Source organism: Lissotriton helveticus, chromosome 12, assembly GCF_964261635.1.
Source record: "Lissotriton helveticus chromosome 12, aLisHel1.1, whole genome shotgun sequence".
NCBI lineage: Eukaryota > Metazoa > Chordata > Amphibia > Caudata > Salamandridae > Lissotriton > Lissotriton helveticus.
The window spans coordinates 85,914,729-85,935,917 of NC_136073.1; the positions used below are offsets into that span (position 1 = coordinate 85,914,729).

At 45.0% G+C, this 21,189-nt stretch overlaps 1 protein-coding gene across 1 annotated transcript in view; it reads right to left on the reverse strand.

Moving 5' to 3' along the window:
• LOC144797887 (extracellular calcium-sensing receptor-like) overlaps window positions 1-21,189 on the reverse strand; it is an 80,425-nt gene that overhangs the window by 26,645 nt on the left and 32,591 nt on the right. The window contains exon 3 of the mRNA XM_078668690.1: window positions 15,695-16,525. Within this exon, the coding sequence (XP_078524816.1) occupies window positions 15,695-16,525 (831 nt within the window). The remainder of the gene's footprint in view (window positions 1-15,694; window positions 16,526-21,189) is intronic.

The following is a 21,189-nucleotide window of genomic DNA, read 5'->3' on the forward strand; positions in this document are numbered from 1 at the left end:
AGCATCATGGCATCCATAGGCGGTGTCAGGGCGACCAATGGGAAGGCAGCTGGGCGCTGCTGCGGGGCCCGGCCGGTTCTAAAGGAACTGAAAGAGGAGACACTCCGAGACAGTGGGACCCTGCGGGCCCGGGGGCGGTGTTGGGTCTTTCCTTCTGTCACTGCCTACATAGTAAATAAAAAACAGACTCTGAAGCGGCAGACAGCAAGAGCAAGGAGTGTGTGCTTTTACTAATGCATTGCGTGGCGTGAGGTAGTGTGTGCAGTGCACCTGACCTGAGCGGTAATATACCTCAGGCTGTGCTGGAACACCTACATTCCTGGCTGTACGGTCACAATGCATAAACATATTCTGTGTAATCAATGCTGCGCGCTCGCTCCTCTCAGTACAACTTGATGCACTGCAGGCCTGGGCTGGCACTGCAGCTCTTTGTAAATAAATAAAAAACTAAAGCTGCATCATCAATATTTCATTGTACTCATAGGATTCAAGAGTGTAATATAGAACAGTGGAGTGATAGGGAACTTGTTTTTATGTAAAGGGTGGTAAATGTAGGTTACACCCTATCAGCAGGATTGGTGGAAAATTCCTGCACAAAAATACATCTGCTGTATACGAGTTGTTTTTTTGCAGTTTTATATAGAACGATTTTGGGCCAAGAGCTTTAGAGTGCTTTACATGAACTCCAGATTACATTATGCAAGGTGAGATTATTTTTTTTCTTGCAGGCTAGGAGAGATTAAGTAATTTGCCCAGAATTGCAGGATATTCAACCAATGTCAAGACAGGCACCTGGTTCCCAAAATTCTAAATCGACAGCTCTCTGAGCTCCGGCCATTAAGCTACATCTCCTCCCAATGTATAAGACTGTTAATCTTACCTCGTTTTCCCATTACTTGGATGTGTGTGTCACTGTGGCATCTAGTGTCAACCGATCTGCCCACTTCAAGTCTGTTCAAGACTGCCACACACCAGTGGCATAAAGCAAAATGACCCCCGCCCCCACCCTGCAAAGTGGACCCCAGAATCTCCAATATCTCACATATCTACTTAGGCTTTTGGCTAAATGGTTGCCCAACGCGCCGCTGTCCCACACTCCTGAATTGTACTTTTCCGTTCCCATAGCTATTCGTCTGATGATCAACATTCCTGGCTTTAAACATCACACTGTCGCATATCTGTAATAATCTAAGGCCAGCAATTGGGAACAGAAAAGATGATTCACTCAAATGGATTGTGCTTAACAGAAACCAAATTCATAGCTGCCAAGGTTTCAGATTGCTATGTGTGACATTTTCATAATTTCAGTGAAATTATGAGTGACATTTCAATGACTATGAGTGACACTTTCTCGCTGGCAAAATCAAGCAATGAAGACGAGGGAATCATGTAAATATCGGAAAGTACACCCATTTGAGTATAGCTGCTAAAGTATCAGATTGATTATGTGTGACATTTTCATAGATCCAGTGGATTTAAGAGAGTCACGCAACAACTAAATATGTAACTCAGAGTGGCAATTTCTTGCAATCAAAATAATGGAAATGTAAATAGACAAATAGCTGAAATTAACCTCATTTGAGCAACAGGAAGTCGAACTCAGCAGCAGGTGCTATAACAACCAGCACCCTCCATCCCAGGCTCTTCAGTACCACAATGGGCCCCTGAGTCAGAGCGTGATCCCCTAATGCCTGCCTCCACCCCTCCTAAGCAGCAAGAGCACAGTGCAAAAACTCTCAAGCACAGTGCGCCGGGCCACAGAATGTTGGTAGAGTGAGACAGAGCCCCCCAACCTGAGTGTCAGTCCCAATCCCCAGTCTGCCCCCCGCAAAGCAGACACAGAACTGCGCTAAGAGAAGTGCCCAGGGTAGGACAACCTGGGAGAAGCACATAGTGCTCCCCGAACCAGTGTCAGACCCTCTAACATCACCTGCCCCTGTTCCAACGGCTAAAAGTATGACAGACAGGGAGGGGCTGTAATCACCCTTCTCATCCCTCCTCCTTGCCGAGAAAACATGTGGGAGAGCAGACTCCTTTAGGCTGCACTGCACTGCACCCTCACCCACGGGACCCGAAACGTCATCCTTCAATCACTCCCCATGATTCTTTGGGCCATCTCTGTGCAGGTGGATTTGTTCCCCAAAACGTGGAAAAAACATAGAAAAAGGCCTGGCATTACTGGCTCTATGCGATCTTTCCACATTCCAGGTGCTAAACAACTATTCTGCTTTCAATTATTTTCAAACAGGCAGCGCTGCCTGACTGGCTTGTGTGCGACTCGAGGCAGCTGGCAGCTCAGGCCTCAACGAGCGTGCCACAGCACCGACCTCTCCACTCCCGACCCTCCCACACACACACGCATCCGTCTTACTTGGAGGTCCAGGTGGCTGTCGGGCTGTGTGCCCTCAGTGAGTCCTGGTGATTGCTGCAACCGTGTCGCCGGTCGTCAGTGAGTCCCGTCCCAGGGCACTCTCTCTAAGCCGGCATGGAAATGAATTATACATTCTTGAAAAATGACCTAGTTGCGGGCGAGCGGCTAAAGGCCACAAAAGGGATGGTGTGAGCTGCAGTGCTGCGGACCTAGTACAATGTGCTGCCGGCCCCGTCTGCAAACCAGTGAGCTGCCAGCCTTAGACCACAAACTCTCCCCACGCACAGGGACGTAACGTTCCCCCATGGCGCCACGCCAGTCACAAGTGTGTTCTCTGCATGCAACCTTACTGGACGGCTGTGAGGTCAGGCAGAATATCTGGCTGACAGATTTAAAACAAGCATTTACAATGCAATGGTTTCGCCTTTGGAAAAGTTAGAGCTATTGGCATTGTAAATGACAAATTTTGTATTTATGTGTTGGTTTTGAAAACAGATAAATAAATGGCATTGTCATTTACAATGCCATTCTCTCGCAAATGTGAGACCTATTGTACCCTACGGACGAGCTCAGCAGACAGCAACTACTACCACACACACACACCCAGAGCCACACACACACACCCAGAGCCACACACACACCCAGAGCCACACACACACACCCAGAGCCACACACACACACATGCATGTGTGCGTGCATGCGTGTGTGTGAGAGAGAGAGAGAGCTTGTGTGCGTGAAAGAGAGAGAGAGTTGTAGTGAGAGCGGGTATATCCAGTCAATGAGAGGGAAGGCGCTCCGCGGCACCAGTTCTCATGCAAATTTTTGTGTTTTAGGTATTTCAAATTCTGTGTTTTTCGTACCTCTGTAATATACACATCGAGGGACAAGCGTAGAGCGTGGAGTAGAGCAGGAAAAGGTGTGAGGGAACGCACACACACCACCCTAGCCTTTCACAACCACTGCTGACTCCGCAGCTGCAGGAGAATCATTAACAGGCACCAGCCCTGAGCAGCTGGAATGGATGATGCACCACCACTGCTGGATACTTGACAGGGAGCAAAGGCCTGCCTGCTGTCAAGCCATGGCCCTATTGAAAGCAGTGAGCACCAATAAATGCCTTACCGTGCATTACAGAAGTCAAAAGTGCTTCGGCACTGCACACTGCCAACACCACGCTACCAGTGCTGGAGGCCTGAAAGGGAGCAAAGGGGTCCTTGTATCATACTACAGTCAAGCTAAAAGCACTAGTGAAGGTCTTACTTTAAACAGCAGGAGTCAAGGGTGCTTCTGCACTGCACACCACGCACTACCCCCACCACGCCACCAGGGCTGCAGGCCTGACAGGGAGCAAGGAGTCCTTGTATCATAATAAAAGCACAAATGAAGGACTTACCGTGCGTAGCAGGAATCAATGGTGCTTTGGCACTACACACCAAAGGAAGAGAGAGAATGCATGAGTGCCTGTGTGTGTGCGCGAGAGAGAGGGGGGGAGAGAGAGAAAGAGCGTGGGCGTGTGAGAGAGGGAGAGAGAGCGTGGATGTGTGCGTGCATGTGTGTGAGAGCAAGAGCACGCATGTGTCTGTTCGTGGGTGTGTGTGAGAGAAAGAGAGAGAGTGAATGTGTTTGTGCATGTGTGTCTGTGTGTGAGTGAGAGAATGTGCATGTGTGTGTGTCTGTGTGTGTGAGAGAGAGAGAGTGTGCATGTGTGGGTGCATGTGTGTGAGAGAGGGGGAGAGAGAAAGAGAGCAGAGAGCCTGCATGTGTGAGTATGCGTGTGCTTATAAAGGACATCAAAGTGCCAAAAGGGGAGAAAGAAGGGGTGAGTGCATGCCGAGGTGACAAGAAGGACTGGGCGAAAAGGGAGGGGGGAATGCCAGAAGGGAAAGTGATCATGGGGGGAAGCATGCGAGTGTTGCACGCGCACCCACTCACATGCACTGCAAACTGTAGCCAGCACAGTGCATGCTGGACACTGAACAGTAAAGGAAGTAATATGCCAATGGAATGCTGATGTAAGGCATTAAAATGCAATATGTGCGATGTTGTCATGATCGGTTTTCTTGAAAAAATAGTTTTATAAAAGAAAGAAAAAAGTACAACATATTAAAACAAACAGGCTCCTTCCAGCCAAAGCAAACATCTGGTCTCCTAGAAGAAACATTCGAGTTTTCACAAACCTGTGTACAGCAGGCCAATCTTTGCAGAGTTTACTAGCACAGCCAGCAGAAACGCAATGCATGGAATTTGCCGAGGAAAGCTCTGTAAGCTAACTAAACAAGTGTATCACGAGTTTTAATTTCACTCACCATGTAATAAGCTGTTTACAACATTTTTTTGTGCCTCTGATGATGTTTTACAATGACCGGTGACAAGAATCGGGATTGGTCACTTCTGCACATCTTAAAACATTATTAAAGCTGCTTTGACAAACGAGTAAGGCTCTGCATAATGACCACGTTGTAAAATGCAAGTGTGGGTCATTCCGTAAGGTGGTCTCCATGCTCATAAAGGACACCCATGTAGAACGAACAGCCTTCACTGCTGCAACTGCAATATATTTACCGGTGGCAGAAAGGTGCTTCACAATCGCAACACATTAAAAGGCAAATAATTTGTAATCCTTCGAGGGGCGTAAGGAAGAGGGGAGAAGGAGAGGTGGGCGGGTTGGCGCAGCCCTAAAATCGCGGCTCACTGAGACGAGAACATCAAAGCGGCCGAAAGGGGAACTAGGGGTGCCCCGTGTGACAGTGGGGACGGGCATACGGACAGCGGGAGTCACGAGGGGGGGGCAACAAAGACACGGACAACGCTGTTCACCTGGTAAAAAAGCTGTGTTCTTCAGAGGATTTTTTTCATTCCATGCATTTTTGAGTTAAATCTTGCTATTATAAAACAGCAGTGTCTTTAAAGCACGACTAACCTCTTCCATATCCAATACCTCTGCGTGTGTGCATTTCTACCTTAACACACACAAGTATGGTCCTAGGAGACGGACACACAAGCGCACAAACACACAGGCAAACACAACATAAATAAAAACATGCATGCAGAAAAGAGATACAAACAAGTACCGACCTATACACACAAACAACATGATTTCATCGAGTTTCCCTTCCCAAGAAAGTCGACGTGTGTTTTTCGCAGATGCCCCCCCTTCCTGAAAGTTGTGATTGCTCCTTTCAGCCATAATCCAACCAGAAACTGATGCTTGCTGAACTCTCGAAAGTAAACCCCGTAGGAAGGCTAGAGCAATGCATGGGCGCTGACGTTTCCTCGCTGCCTTTATTTTGTAAACTGCTGCTGTCTGTTTCTTGGGCGCAGGCCTGGCTGCGTCGGCTGGCCCCGGGCTTCTGAGGGCGGGGGATAAAAAAACAATATACCAGGGCACTCGGGATCAGTCCCTCTCACCTGTGCATAGGGCCACGGCTGCTACTATTCTGGGACCGTGATCCTCGCAATGGCTGCTGCTCCGGTATGGGGGGGTGGAGGAGGTAATAAAGTCCACTGACACAACTGTGATAATTGCAGGTCAGTCGTCCGGGGGTTGCAGTGCGACAAGAATCACTGGAAGGGGTTGAAGAGAGGTTGTGGTCTCACGGCTGAACTGCCGACTTTGGAGCTACGAAACCAAGGTTCGAGCCTCTGAGTCGACTCTACATCCTGTGGTTCTGGGCAAAACTTAATCTCCCCGTGCGGGCTCACGGACAGCGGGTGGGGGGATGGGCTCACGGACAGCGGGAGGGGGGACGGGCACACTGACAGCGGGAGGGGGGGTGGGAAAGGGATATAAAAAAATAATTAAAATATGCCGCTTACCTGCTAGCAACTCTACCTGCATGGCACACTGCTAGGCTGCGTGATGGTAGTGTGGGGGAGGGGCGAGAGGCGAGAAGCTCGGGCGTAACATGGCACAGCGAGGTTTCACGGAATTGGCAGAGTGCAGGGAACACTCACCACAGACCAGCAGAATAAACTAGGCAACGCATGGACAATATTCGAGAACAAAAGATTTTTTTTTAAAACGAGTGCAGGGTTCCGGGAGCGAGCGCGGGGGCGTTGCGGGGCTGCGGGGGAGAGCGGGACACATCCATCCCGGCAACAGACACATTAGAAATGAGAATGAGAAAAACAAACCTTGAAAAAAATAAGTACACGCCCACAGTGGACACGTCTTCATGACGTTGCGAAAAGTCAAAAAATCGCCGGAACGCCCACGAATCTGCTCCGGCATTGACGGACAGATCTCTGTTCCAATGGCTAGCCTCCATTTATGGAGCTAGCCAATGGAACAGAGGGGCGGATCATGAGCACACATACTCTAGACAAAAGATTTCGCCTGCGCGAAAGGCTGCTTGCGCAGCTTTCGACAGGCGAAACCTAAACAGCGGTCGGAGCGAGGGACTGGACGTGACGTCACTAATGCGGCGGGCGGGACTTAGGCCGCGTTGCACTGCAGCGTAGCCTGCACTCCTGACCTGCGGTAACTGCGGCAGGCAGGCACAGACGCACAGTGCAAACGCGGGACTTTCAAATACATTGCCAAAAGTAAGTCCCGCGTTTGTGTGCACTGTGCATGCAGCGGCAGCCTGCAGCTACAGAAGCAGAAGCTGAAGCAGGTCACCCGGTCTGGTCAAGTCACAGAACTTCTAGGCGGCCGCAACGGGCCTCTAGACAGTGCCGGCCCGCGCGGTCGCTGCCGCCTCAAAAATTATGCCGCCTGGGGCGGACCGCCCCCCCCCGCACGCCCCTAGCTACACGGGTGTCTGTTGTCTCTCTCTCTCTTTTTCTCTCTCTCTCTCTCAAGTGTTACAGCAGAAAAGTAAAAAAAATTGGAAAGGCACCCACAATATCCTCGCCAGCATGTCCATGGGACATCCTGGCACCGATAACGGTACTCAGTGAAGGGATTAGGCTAGGTGCAGTGTAATGTATTCAATAATAAACACCCCAAAGAGAATCTACTTGCTGAAACATCCTCCTGAATTGTGATTTGGATGCCGGTCTACAATAGAATAATCAATGATTTCCATATAACCTATAAACCTTCATACAAAGCCTAAACGAGTAAAAATGACTCTGACTACAGTGATGAATTGTATTGGCTTCTGTTTTGGGTTTCAAGTTGCAGGATTATTTCTGCTGTGTCCCCTGCTCCTCTTGAAATATTAAACCTTGTTTTCTGTGGCCTGTTACCTGTTTGGTTCAGTTAAAGATGTCAGCAGTTATTCCACTGGGCAAAACAGCTTATCACAGGGGAGTTGACTACCATCTATACTCAAGAAAGGAGGAGGATTGAGAGGTTAGTTTTTTGCGGCTTGGGTGTAATGATATTTGCTTATTTCACCTTAGGGATGACATCAGAGCATAGTGCCACAGCCATATTTAATGAAATGGGGCGCTAGTTACAACAAGTCATAAAGGTTGAGAATGGAAATAGTCAGATTTCTCCCACTGAATTGCAGGAGGTCGGAGGCTTGGATTAGGGTTGGCCTAGCAAAAACACTCATCTAGAAAGGGTTAGAGAGAGGACAATGAAACATCTTTGGTATTTATGATGGGCCAGGTCCAGTAGGTAAGTGTGATGCTAAATTACCCCAAATTAAGAGGTTACACTTGTTCATATAATTTAGAATAATGTGGGAAAAAATGACTTTCCTGATTAACCCTACCGGCTACTGATAAATGATATTACAAACTGTTGCAGTGATAGAGAAAGAAACCTATTTAAATGAAAATATATATTTAAAAAAAAATCCAGCCACTGACTCTACCTGTAACAGACTCACCCCTTCCCTAAATCCTAAAAAACACACTCCTACCCCTTCCTCAACTCGCTCCACCTACAACAAATCCATCCCCTCTGCATAAAGATACCCCTCTAAATAGTGCATTTTTGTATGTCCTCCTGAGAATTATTCAGTTGTCTCTTGGCCCCTTCTCAGACTACCGAGGCCCTTTAGAACCATATGGATGTGAGTCTTGGTGGTAGTTGGGGAAGGGGGGGACTTTCAGGATAGGAGTCAGCAGGTGTTCTTATTCCTGGGGCTGGCTTCTGTCTGGTAAAGCAAAGTAACCTAGGAAAGACACAAATTGTGCACACTACAAGCAAATAATTGGATACCTTCAGTCATTTCGGGGTTAGAGAGTGAGTCAGTGAGTGAGTGTTACTGTGTAAGATAAGGTTCAGTCCAAGGCTTGAGATAGATTTGACTTTGGATGGGTTAGGACATTAATGGAAGGTAGAAGATGGCACCTGAGCAAGGGTTGGCATGAGAAGAAACTTTGAGAGAAGGCCTGGGAGAAATATGATACATGCCATGATGGAAGAGGTAGGCATTGGTGGGCAGTGGGCAGCAAAACACTTTTACCCATAAAAATAAATACCTGAGAGACCAAGACAGATACATAATAAGTATTCCTGGATGAAATTCAAGTAGTTTCCTTTGCTGAAATTATGTGAAATGCCCAAAAGATTATTATTACAGTATGATACAGTGGCCTTTCTTGAGTGGTCACCCACAATTTCACGTATGGAGGGTGCTGGTATTTTTTACTCTGTGCACTGGGACACTGCTGTCCAGGCCCCAAGGCACATACCTGACCCCTTAAACATGGTTAAGCTAGCTAGCTCCCAACTGGCTTGCTTAATTTCTCAGAAGGACATTGTATATAGAGCAGAAAATACGAATGTTGTATTACAAGTGAGATTTCATCTCGGGGCTGCAACTCATATTGTGTCAACCGCTAATGTGTAAGGAAAACATGGCTTCAGACCAACTATTGCAGTCCTGCTGTTGCAGTTTGAATCTGTAGCTCAACCTTCCTGATTAAACTTCCTTGTAAATGTTCATAAGCCACCCCCTATGTAGGACATCAAGAAATTTATGGTAACCGTGTTCCTGCAGTGACAGGCCATCAAGAGCTATTTTCACTGTGAAAGGCCCTGGATGTCCTATGAGAACACTGGATTATGGATTAAAATATGAACTCGGCTATCTCTAATTAGAGACCAGCTAGAAAAAATATGAAACAACTCTTTTTTTAAAAACCAAATCCAAAGGTGAAGTTGAATTTTTTATAAAAATTTAAGCAAATGCATTTTAGAAAGTTACCTTTTTCCTGTCTGAAGCTCCTGGAAGCTAATTTACATTAGCACTCCAGCAACTGTCCAGCAAGTGCTTGACCTTAATGAGATGTGAAAACGACTCCCAAAGCCTGGGTATCAGGAGATGTTTTTCTTCACCTTGCAGGAAGACCAGCTGCAGTTAGACCAGGAACATCATTAACTTCAAGGGGGCCTGACAAGTCACAAATATGTTTTAGATAACACCTGGAGAGGACTAACCATTGTCCCCCTGTAATCAGTCTGGCCTGAAATCCAGTAGGATAAGCCCTACCTCAAGAACTGGGATTGAGTGACTACAGAGGAAGGACGTGCTCATTATCCTGGCCACAACTCTGGGTGGGCACACATACTCTGTACAAGGGGAGAATGGCTTACCCATCTTGAATTTTGGGAGTGGGATTGTATGTAATCGGGCAAACATTAACAGCTGCAAAATGTGGGTAGAGTTGCCCCTGGGAGCTTTTACCCCATAGATCAGGGAGTAGCCAGAAGTCATGTGAGCCCCGTGAGGAGACGTGAAAGGCCGGGACTGCTATCACTAGTTTCCAGGACAAAGACGTGGACTCCAAAGGTCAATTAGTTGGTCTTGTGTGGCTACAGGGACACAACAAGCTGCAAGAGGGTTTTTTGGGATGAAGTGCCAAGCTGACCAAAAGCAACTGGACATGAACTTGGATCTGCTCATGAACTAAGTACTACTCCCAACACCTCTGAAAACCTTTTACTTAGATCATTGTTGGACTTCCAGACTTCCAGAGGACTAAGACTAATTACCCAAGACAATCTGGTCAAGAAGCAACATTGCTGGCCTAAAGAAGCTGGTTCTCCCACTTGGAGCTTTCCCCACAGCAGCAAATCCAATAGGCCCTCAGCAAGAAGATTTCCAGCCTGATGGAACTGATTGTCTGAAGCAACCTGGAACTTTGTACTGCTGGAGGATTATGAGCTCTATGAAAAAGACAAACTCTGAATGTAGAAATCTTGACTGGTCAAAGGTGGGGAAAGCATCCAGCCTACGAGAAGAGTTCACTGGGTGCAAAATTTGAATTTTCCCACTCAAAGCTTTTCCTGCCCATCCAACGTCTTCAGTAGGACCTTGTCCAATGGCTATCCAACCTCGTGGAACTCTTTTCAGATACAGCCAGCAAATCTGCCACGCTGGAGGAGTTAGACCTTCATTGCTAGAGACTATGTCCCAAGGTAAAATTTCCAACTGTTGGTTTATATTTTCAGACTGCACTTCACCAAGGTCCTTCTGAAATCGAGCCTAGGTCTTGGTCTACAACGACCATAGATTATCATTGGCACTTTACTTTTTCTTGGTGCTTTTTCATGTCTTTAAAAATAAATTTCTCCTATCCCCCCTAATTGATTTTTGGCAATTTGGTGTCATTTCCTTGTAACATTTGTCTTTCTTTTTTATAAATTGGAGTGGCATTTTGATTAAGTATGGGCGAATTTTGCGAATTTGCGAATTTGCGTATTTACGAATTCGCAATCCGCAAAATTCGCGAACTTTCGCGAATTTGTGGATTGTTTTTTTGTGTTCGCAAGGGTTTCTGCCAGTTCGTGAGGGTGTTTTTACCAGTTTGCAAACGCGAACTTACTTCTCGAGTCACAACGGTCGCGACCATGTTGTTTATACGTCTGGTTCATCACAGCACCCTCTGTTTCACCACTGCCACCCTCTGGTTCACCCACTCTGCCCCACTCGTTGTTGTGCCCTTTCTGCCCTCTGCCCCACTCATTTTTGTGCCATTCTGCCCTCTGCCCCACTCGCTGTTGTGCCCTTTCTGCCCTCTACCCCACTCGTTGTTGTGCCCTTCTCATTGTTGTGCCCTTCTGCCCTTCTGCCCCACTCGTTGTTGTGCCATTCTGCCCTCTGCCCCACTCGTTGTTGTGCCATTCTGCCCTCTGCCCCACTCGTTGTTGTGCCCTTCTGCCCTCTGCCACACTCGTTGTTGTGCCCTTCTGCCCTCTGCCCCACTCCTGTTTTATTTTAGAATGGCGCCGGCAAGCTGCCAGCGCCACTCTAAAATAGTTACTAAGTTAGCTTCATCAGGAAGCACTAATAGATAAAATAAAGCAGGTGCTCGAGTTGAAGCTCGAATTCAGTTAAACTCAAGCACCTGCTTCATTTTATCTATTAGTGCTTCCTGTTGAAGCTAACTTAGTAACTATTTTAGAATGGCTCTGGCAGATTGCCGGCGCCATTCTAAAATAGTTACAAGCTTGAACTTTTGCCCCCCCGATCCGTTCCGCTCACAGATTTGTGGATTTTCGGAAAATTCGCAGGAATTCGCGGATTGCGAATTTGCCAAAAATCCGCAAAATCCGCGAGCGGAACGGATTTTGCGCCCATGCTTAATTTTGATAGTGTTGCATTTTTGTCATCTTAACTGTTTTGGTACTTAAATGCTTTACATATTTTCTTTCATGTAAACCAGTCTTCTCTGTTCCCTAACTTCCAGGGGTGGAGTTCACATTTAAATGATTGAAGCCTTTGAATGGACCTAACAGGTTAGGGACTTTATTGCATGTGGTGGACTTCCGTTTCCCCAACTCACTTTCTTACATATGTGCAATGCTGGTGCAGCATCTGTGCACTGTTTTTAGCATGAAATGCACCTTTGTGTCCAATTTGGACATGAGGTCACATTTTGCGATAAGAAATAGCAAAAAATCATGTCTGACGTGAACAACATTCACTGCAATTGATTCGTTCACATTGTTCCCGTCCTCTTCAGCCGGAGTGTGGGGACCTCTGATGGTTAGTTATATGGCTGCTCCTGGTGTCCTGACAAACGATAAAAAATAGACTCAAAGACAGTAATTTTCTTTTTTTTAATGCTCGATTGAAAACATTTTATGACAGTCAATGTTATTAAACATTGCAATGTGTAAATTCATTAAATTAACATTTGATTGTGATATTTGGTGAGCTGTGTTGCAGAGAGGTGTAAAAAGGTGCATGGCCTCAGACCAACTCTCTGCAACCCAGCTCTGTTGCACTTACTGAATGTACCTGGTGGGCTAGTTGACCCCCAGGGACCCTCAAAATGGAAGGCGACTTAATTTCACAATTTACAATGCGCCAGGAGGCACGTTTGCACATTTGTTATGTCAGGTCTCACCCCCTCCCTGCACCACTGTGCAAACGCGCCCCCTAGCACGTTGTAATTTGGGAATTAAGTCCCCTTGATTACTGAGGGTCCCTGGGGTCCAACTAGCCCACCAGGTACCTCCAGTAAGCCCCACTGCGCTGCATTGCAGAGAGGTGTAAAAAGGGGCATGGCCTCTGACCACCTCTCTGCAACTCAGCTCTGTGGCACTTACTGGAGGTACTTGGTGGGCTAGTTGGCCCCCAGGGACCCTCAGGATTGAAGGGGACTTAATCCCACAATTTACAACACGCCACGGGGCGCGTTTGCACATTTGTTATGTTAGGTCCTGCCCCCTCCCTGCACCACTGTGCAAACACGCCCCCTGGTGCGTTGTAAGTTGGGAGATTAAGTCCCCTTGAATCCTGAGGGTCCCTGGGGGCCAACTAGCCCACCAGCTACCTCCAGTAAGCGCCACAGAGCTGGGTTGTAGAGAGGTGTAAAAAAGGGGCATGGCTTCAGACAACCTCTCTGCATCGCAGCTCTGTTGCACTTACTGAAGCTACCTGGTGGGCTAGTTGGCCCCCGGGACCCTCAGTATTCAAGGGGACTTAATCCCCCAATTTACAACGCACCGGGGGGTGTGTTTGCACATTTGTTATGTCACGCCCTACCCACTCTCTGCACCACTGTGCAAACGCCCCCCTGGTGCCTTGTAAGTTGGGAGATTAAGTCCCCTTTAATCCTGAGAAAAAATTTCCTATAGGAGAAAGATTCTACATTGTAGATACTAGCTTTTGTAAGCTGCCTTCAGTTATTAGAGTGAATCTGGTCAGCATGATAAATTATACTTAATCATAGAAGACTGTCTGTACCAGGAACTAAGATGTGCACATGTGCTAGTTTAGCTACAATAGATGAGCTATCTATAAAGTTTTCACCACAGTGTGACTGGTGCGGGTAGTGTGTTCTTTAGCACATTCAGATTGTGGTTATTTTTAGAAAATAGTGTTTTTGGCAACTGTTGCATAGAGTGTACACTGTTCTTAATATGTTTTTTAAATATTATGTGGTGCTTTTCGTATGAGAGTTTTACTGTCTGCAAACAGGGTGATATAGAGCAAACTCTCTCCATAGAGCAAAAACTGTTTACCTTACCAACTTGTTAGCTTATAGCAACTTCATTTCTCAATGTAGGTTGGGTGAGTGTCAAGGGTTTGATACGGATAAAAGCTATTCATAGTAGGGCATTTGTTTTTGAACTGGCATTCACTATTTTGGCTTTCTGTCAACAATTGTATAGACATTGAACACTAAATACAATGAGTGTTTCTTGTATATCTGGTTGATTGGTAATTTGATCTATGCTACCTGTAGAGTGTATGTTATAGGCTCAATGTTGCATATAATTAGAGTTATTGCTGAATTTCTTTTTGTGTTGTTGTTTAAAACATTAATATTATCACTGAGAAATTCACCGAACTATAATTTTACTTTAACCTTTAGTTGTGTCAGTAAATTTCTACGTTTATTTTTGTTACAAAAACAGATGTTTTTTATTACATCTATCTATAATTTTACTCTAGCCTTTGTATTTTTTTAGTGAATTTCTAGCTTTTTTGTAAAGTAACTCAATTGTTTATGTTAGTGTGTAGTAGAATTACTGTATAAAATATTGGTGCTCAGACATTATTTTACTCCAAGAATGTTTTTTTGTATTATAATAAAACAGGACATGGTACACAGCAAAATCTGTGTGAGTATTAAACAGATAGATATATATACAATAGAAATTGTTTATTTGTTTGGCTATTGTAACTCAGATATCAAGACATGTCACCAGCAATCTTCTTTTCAGGTGTCATAACTTCCGCAGGACACTCGCGAGATCATATAATTCTAAATTTCATAGTCATATATTGTATTTGTTTCTTTATCACGTTTTCTGGCATTTTTGAAAGCTGATCTATAATAGAGTAGTGAATAAAAGATAGTGGATATTTATTTATTTTTTAAAGTGCTGGCTCTCATGAGACATTCACGGGAGCTGCATACACAATCCCCTGGATGGACTCCGGAGGGCAGTACTTCCTGTTCTTCTCTTGGGACGACAAAAGGGGCATGCCCACTAGAAAAGTGCCCAGGCAGCCCACCTTCCTCTCTGTTGCCGACTCAGCAAGCCACGCCCCATCCTTACCCTCGGATCAGGACGGGGGATGAAAAATGGTAATAAACTAACTTTATCTCTGTGGCTTTAAGGGGCAATTTAGGTTGTGGTGGGACGACAATCCTCCACTCTCATGGAGGAGCAGCCCGTGCTAATGCAGCTGGAGGGCTGGAATCAAATGTATTGTTTTTGTATTCCTTAACTGTGCGCTCATTTAGTATACCTTGTTATTTTATAGCTAGGCACATACAAGGCATCTCTTTTAGAAACTACAGATCTCCAGGATTCTCTGAGCTGAAATAATCACACGCCCCGAGTTGTATTTGATAGCAGAAGGCACCCTTTCCACTCAGCATGTGGTCAGTGATACAGAATTTGAAGAACATTGAAGATCCACCATGAGACAGTGTAAAGGGGTATTGCTCCTGTCCACTTATATGAAACAGCTTCAGTGTGTCTGCCCATTTATGGGAAGATGGTCCGAGAGAAGGATTGATTTTCTGCCCCTATATTGGAAGATGTTCAGAGAAAAGAAGATCCTAACTATATTTGAAGTGAAATTAAATTGAGTAATTAGGCCCTGGCTATCTCCATGGATTGCCTTTGGGACTGTGGATGCAGCTCAAGATAGAAATGTATTGACCACTAACTTGGGCAGAACCTGGGACCTGGACAATTGCTAAGCCAGCTTTTTGTGCTCCCTTCAAGAAAACTAAATGTGATGACCCCAGGGTCACTAAGGCTCGTATTGTTATGGATTTTGCATCAAAACCATGAAGAGGCGATACCATTTCAATGTTTATTCCAATAGCTGTGAATCTTAACAAATATTAAAATATTGATTTATTTTATCAGATAAAATGCCTTACAGTATCATGTTACCGTTTCTTATACATGTGGTCTGTAAAGCTAGGAAAACCAGATCTTACCTGCCATGGTAGGAAATGCATTGTGTCTGCACAAGTCCCCCGGTGGAAAGGTCCTGCTCCTGGTTTACAGGAACGTAGATCCTGCATAGCCAATGCAATGGCATAAACAGCATTGTAGGTTTGATAAGTAAATCTTGCACTAGCAACATCTTTGTGGTAAGCATAAATGCTTTCCAGTTTCTCTTGTCCAGTGCATGGCTTAGATAAGTTATCCAAGGCACTAAAAGGGGATTTAAAATCTAGCCATTTACAGCCAAAGGTTTCTTCCCAGAACTCTTCAATAAAGATATCATTCAGGGACTGCAATGGGTCGAGTTTGCTGATATAGGTCTTAAAACCAGGGATTTCCTCACTGTGGCTTTCAATTCCTATGGTCCCAGCAAGAAGCTTTGAGTATCTTTCCATGGATAAGAGGACAGACGTTGACCAACCATCACTAGCGAGCCATATCTTCCCAGTTATATCCTCTCTCACAAGTTCATTCAACACAGGAACAAGATCAATGTCATTGGAGAAAATAATGACAGCATTTGCAGTTGAGGTTTTGATCACTTGAACAATATGCAAGGCATTCTTGTCAATTCGACTTGTCAGGATATACTCTGAAAAATCTATGCAAGTCCCCGCCTTGACCAGTTCCTCCTTCAATGAAGTGAAGCCTTGCTGACCATAGTCACTGTCCTCAGCCAAAAGACCCACCCAAGTCCATCCAAATGTTTTCACCATTTCAACTAATCCAGCAATCTGAGATTCACTACTGGGAATAGTACGAAAAAAGGAGGAGAACTGGTCCCGGTCACTCAGCAGTGGGCTTGTTGATGAATAACTTATCTTTAAAAAAAGAAAAAGCATATACCTTTAATGTAGATATCCGTTTTAAAAGAAAAAAGTCATGAAATGATGAATAGTTATGTATACACACAGTCCTTTACGGATAACTATCATACTTTTGGTGTGACATTGTGGAGGTTCTACTCCATGCTGTATAGTTGAAACCTGTAAGAAAACAAGCTTCATGTGGAACCTCAACACAAATTCTCCCCATAAGAAGTCTTCGAATTTGCTGTTAAAAATCGATAGCCTGGATAGCAATGTGAGATTCATCTGAAATAGGGATTTGTCATAGTCTGTGTATTCACTCTACCATAAGAAAAAAACACCTCTTCCGGTCCATTCTTTATTGTGATACTGACAGAAGTGAGCATGTATTTTCTCCAGATATCATTGTCCAGATATTAGGTAGATGCTGATGCACAGGTTGGACAACATAATCGCTAGCACTTTCGAGGGGATACTTTCCTCTCAAATACTTCCATAAACCATGATAAAAGTGTAGTAACCATCAAGAAAAAAGCTATGCTGTGAACACCAGGTGGAAATATATGTTCTGTGCTAGACATCCCACTTTGGAGCTAATACATTCAGACTCATGAGTGAAGGAGATATTATGGTAGCAGCCCCATTTTGGACGGAGAGAGGGTGTGAGCAAAAGAGAGGGCAAGCAAGAAGGAAAGAGGAGAGGTGTTGAGAGGGTGTGAGAGAAAAAGGAGGTTGCAGAGAGAAAGAGAGCTAATTTGATGGTCAATATATGTAGTCTACACCTCAAACAAGGCCATCAATTTTACCTTGAGGAATGCACACAAAGCATCAGAATGGAAAACGGCTCTCTCCTCTCCAAAAGGCCATATGTGATTTCATTTGATTTGAAAAGCGCAAACGAATGATCAAAGGCATCAAGGTGCTGATGTGGTTACTCTACTGTGGGAGGAAAAGAAATGCAAAGTCCCAGCCATAGGGAGACATTACATGGATATGAGCATGGTCCTTAAAGCCATATGAAATGAAAGGAGGGCTTCCAGTCCAAATTCTTTATTTCAGTCATTAAAACCATAAAAGAGACAACCACACAATTCATAGTTAATACAGACTGGATTGAGAGGATCATTCAAGGGTTAACATGCTAGACCGGCATGAAGAGAAGGATAATTAATTTTCATGATAATGTATAATTGAGAAGGCTAAAACTAAACTGCTGGTGCAGTGACAACTATTGTGTAAGTTAAATTACCAAAGTCACGGCCCAAACATTTGAACAACTAGAGCTGGTTACTCCATATACTTAAGTGATACTATAATTCAGAATTGACAATAGACAACATTTAAAATACATAAAATATAAAAATAAGATCAGTTATTTACAGTATAAAATATATAATTGGAAATTAAGACGCGCTTATTTAAACAATACAATCTCAATTTGTCAATCATGGCCATACAGCGATGGTAGCTGCGCCCTCCTTCTGATTGCCCAAGAAAGGCCCAGAAATTTTGCGGTGGCACATGCGGAAAGGAGTCTAGCATCTGATTTTAATATACGTAAGGCATCTTTGGAGCTACGGGTCCCTAATAGCCTGCACACCAGTTTTAGCCATCTGTTTCTTGGTTTTGCATAGGCTGTACAGGCAAAAAAAACATGGCCTTAGGATTCCTGTGGACATAAAAAGGAAGGGCAGCCCTTAGGTTGGGATTTATTAATCTGCCAAGAGTGTTAAAGGTGAAGATCTGTAGGCTGCCGTGCCTAAACTGTATATACAATTTCCTGTTGGCTGGCACCTTAATGATGTCAAAGTAGCTCTCCAAGGGACGATTGGTTTTAAAATCAATAAATGCATTTGTTAGGCTGCTGTGTTGTCTTGTCTGAAAATTATTCTGGTCAACCCACGCCCAGTACATTAGTTTTTAGTGGCCCCTGGAATAAAATGGTGGTAGGGCAGTTGCCTGATTTGGCACACCGATGCTGGTCAGGAGAACATCTACATATTTAATCCAACCAATTTTTTAGATGGTATCCACAGTAGAAACCTCGCTAAGGGCTGCAGCATAGGGTGCCAAATCAGTTGTGGTAGTCAGTCTATACCAAAACAACAATGGTCAAAGCCTCACAAGGTCATTGTTGGACTTGATACCAAGGTCTAGCTTAAGAGGGAGGAGAGGAGTACTTTGAGGAAGGGATACCAAATTCCTGAGGAACATATTTTCAGCAACTGCAAGGTAGTTTGCAGTTTCTGTGCGCCACAACTCTGCCCCATAGAGAACACTGTTCACGGCCTTGCAGCTGTACAGTTTGAGAGTGGGAGCCACTGGCTTGGTATATGATAGGCAATGCTCCCGCCTCAAGGCCCCAGTTATCTGTGAGAATTTCAATAGAACCTTCCCAAGATGATTCTTCCAAGCCATTCCCTCGGACAGCTTGATGCCCAAGTAGTCAAATGAGCTGACCCTCTAGAGCTCAACATTGTCCAAAATCAAGATACCCTTGAAGGATTTGTGAGGGTTCAGCATTATTAGCTTGGTTTTAGTGGTGTTATGACCTAGTCCCTCTCATCAAAAAAGGCCTTAAATTGGTTTAGTAATTTCTGAAGGCCCATGGGTGTTTTGGAAATCAATAAGTTATCATCGGCAAATAATAAAGTAGAAATGTTGTGGTTCGCCAAGGACGGAGCGGCTGCAGTTGTGGAGAACAAGAGGTTAGCTACCTGGTTGACATACAGGGAAAAGGCTAAAATACATCCTTGGGGGTCCACCGCTGGATCTTAAAAGGCTCAGTGGTCTGTCCCTGATTCCCCCATCTCACCCAGACAAAATTTCCTTCATGTAACTTAGTTAAGATTTCCAGGAGTGCCAGGGGCATTCACGTGTCTCTAAGCACCCGCCTGAGTAGGTCCTTGGGCAGGAGGTCGAAGGCTGTTTTTAAATCTATAAAGGCAAGGTACAGGCTACCTTTGCCCAACACAACCACCTTCCAGTATAACATAACAAGACGGAATACTTCGATTGTGCCGATCTTCCACCGGAATCCTACTTGGAGTGGAGAGAGGATAGCCTTCTCATCCATCTAGTCCTGAATCTTGTCCAGGAGGCAGAAGACCTTTTGGGCACAATCTATCAGGCTGATCGGGTGGTACTTAGATGCATTGACCTGTCCCCTTTCTTAAAGATTGGTATTACTTCGGCCCCTTTCCAGGAATCTGGCATCCTCCCCCCACCGGCAATGTCATTGGCCAGAGTCATGAAGTATAATGCCCAGTTATCCCTATCCTCACGGAAAAGGTCCCCGGGGATACCATCCGGACCTGGAGCTTTCGCTGGTATAATGGCATTTATGGATGACAACATGTCCTCATTAGTAAAGGAGAGGTTAACTACTGGAAGGCCTATATCATAGGACAACTGGAGTCTGTCTTGAACGTAGGTGAGGTAGTGCAGGTCACTAAAGTGCTTGTGCCTCTCAACAGTTGGATTGTTATTCACCAAAGGAGTCGATCTTTCAAAGTTGCCCTTAGATAAAAGGCACCAGACCATCCTGCCATCTGGGTGCAGGATGGCCTTCCCCAATTTGTTCCATCTCCTTTCCTCCCATTTCCTCTTCGCTTTAGATTGAGCCTCTTTGTATTCTTTTCTGGCTTCTTCTGTCCTTTGTGCATCCCTTTTTCTCATAGCTTATAGCTTCAGAGAGTCTCCCTCTCAGCATCCTACATTCCCTATTGTACCACATGTTTGATACCAATATTCTCCCCTGTTTTGACCTGGCCTTGTGCTCGTGAGCATAGGAATAACTGGCCAGGTGATCACAAAATCACAATGCCAGATACTACAACTAGTCTGTGTGATCGTGTCATTGATTGCTGTGACAGGATCTCCAGGTGCTTTAGTAAATCAATTTTAATTAGTTTAGTCTTCGGTTCATTTGCCATCATCACCGGCGATTTGAGCCGACGTTTGTCATTAGTGGGAATTACCTCCTTAGTGCTCAGAAGGATCAAGGTGACCCTCTCCCTTTCACCCCAGGGTTGTTTGATAGTCAGGCTAAGGGGATTAGGGTCGTTTTTAAAGGTCGTGATGATGACCATATCCAGTACCAGAGGCCATCGGGTCAAATCCCTTAATAGATAGTCTATCCTGCTAGCCCCGTTCGCTCCAAAAAAGGTAATCTCCCTCTTTTGTCTGAGTTACTTCTCCCATTGGCAGCCCTAAGCCTATGTTCTAAAGATATAACATTCAGCTGCAAGGCTGCTTTTTACCCTTTTTTACTGGGACTGAGCTTCAGGGGGTCCATGGATGGTTGGCTGCCAAATATCAAAACCTCGTTTTTATCACCATTGAGTTTGAGGCAGTTTTTAGCCACAGCCTGCATGCAGTTCTTAAAGTTGATGGCGGATGAATCTATGTCCTTCGTGAAGGACACAATTATGTTTATGTCACAACACTCCCTACTGCTCTTCAGTAACTACATAAAACATCTATGGGTCCCATTCACTTTCACCAATTCAATTTCAGTCCATGTGGACGTCATACATGTTCCAGTGTATAAGCCTGATCTTCAAAAGAACTGAGATATGGATACGGTATAACAGCATCAAATAAAATGGTTTAAAAACTGATAGCCTGGTCATGGCTGAGCACACCTCTTTACAAACATTGATACTTTGGGCCTT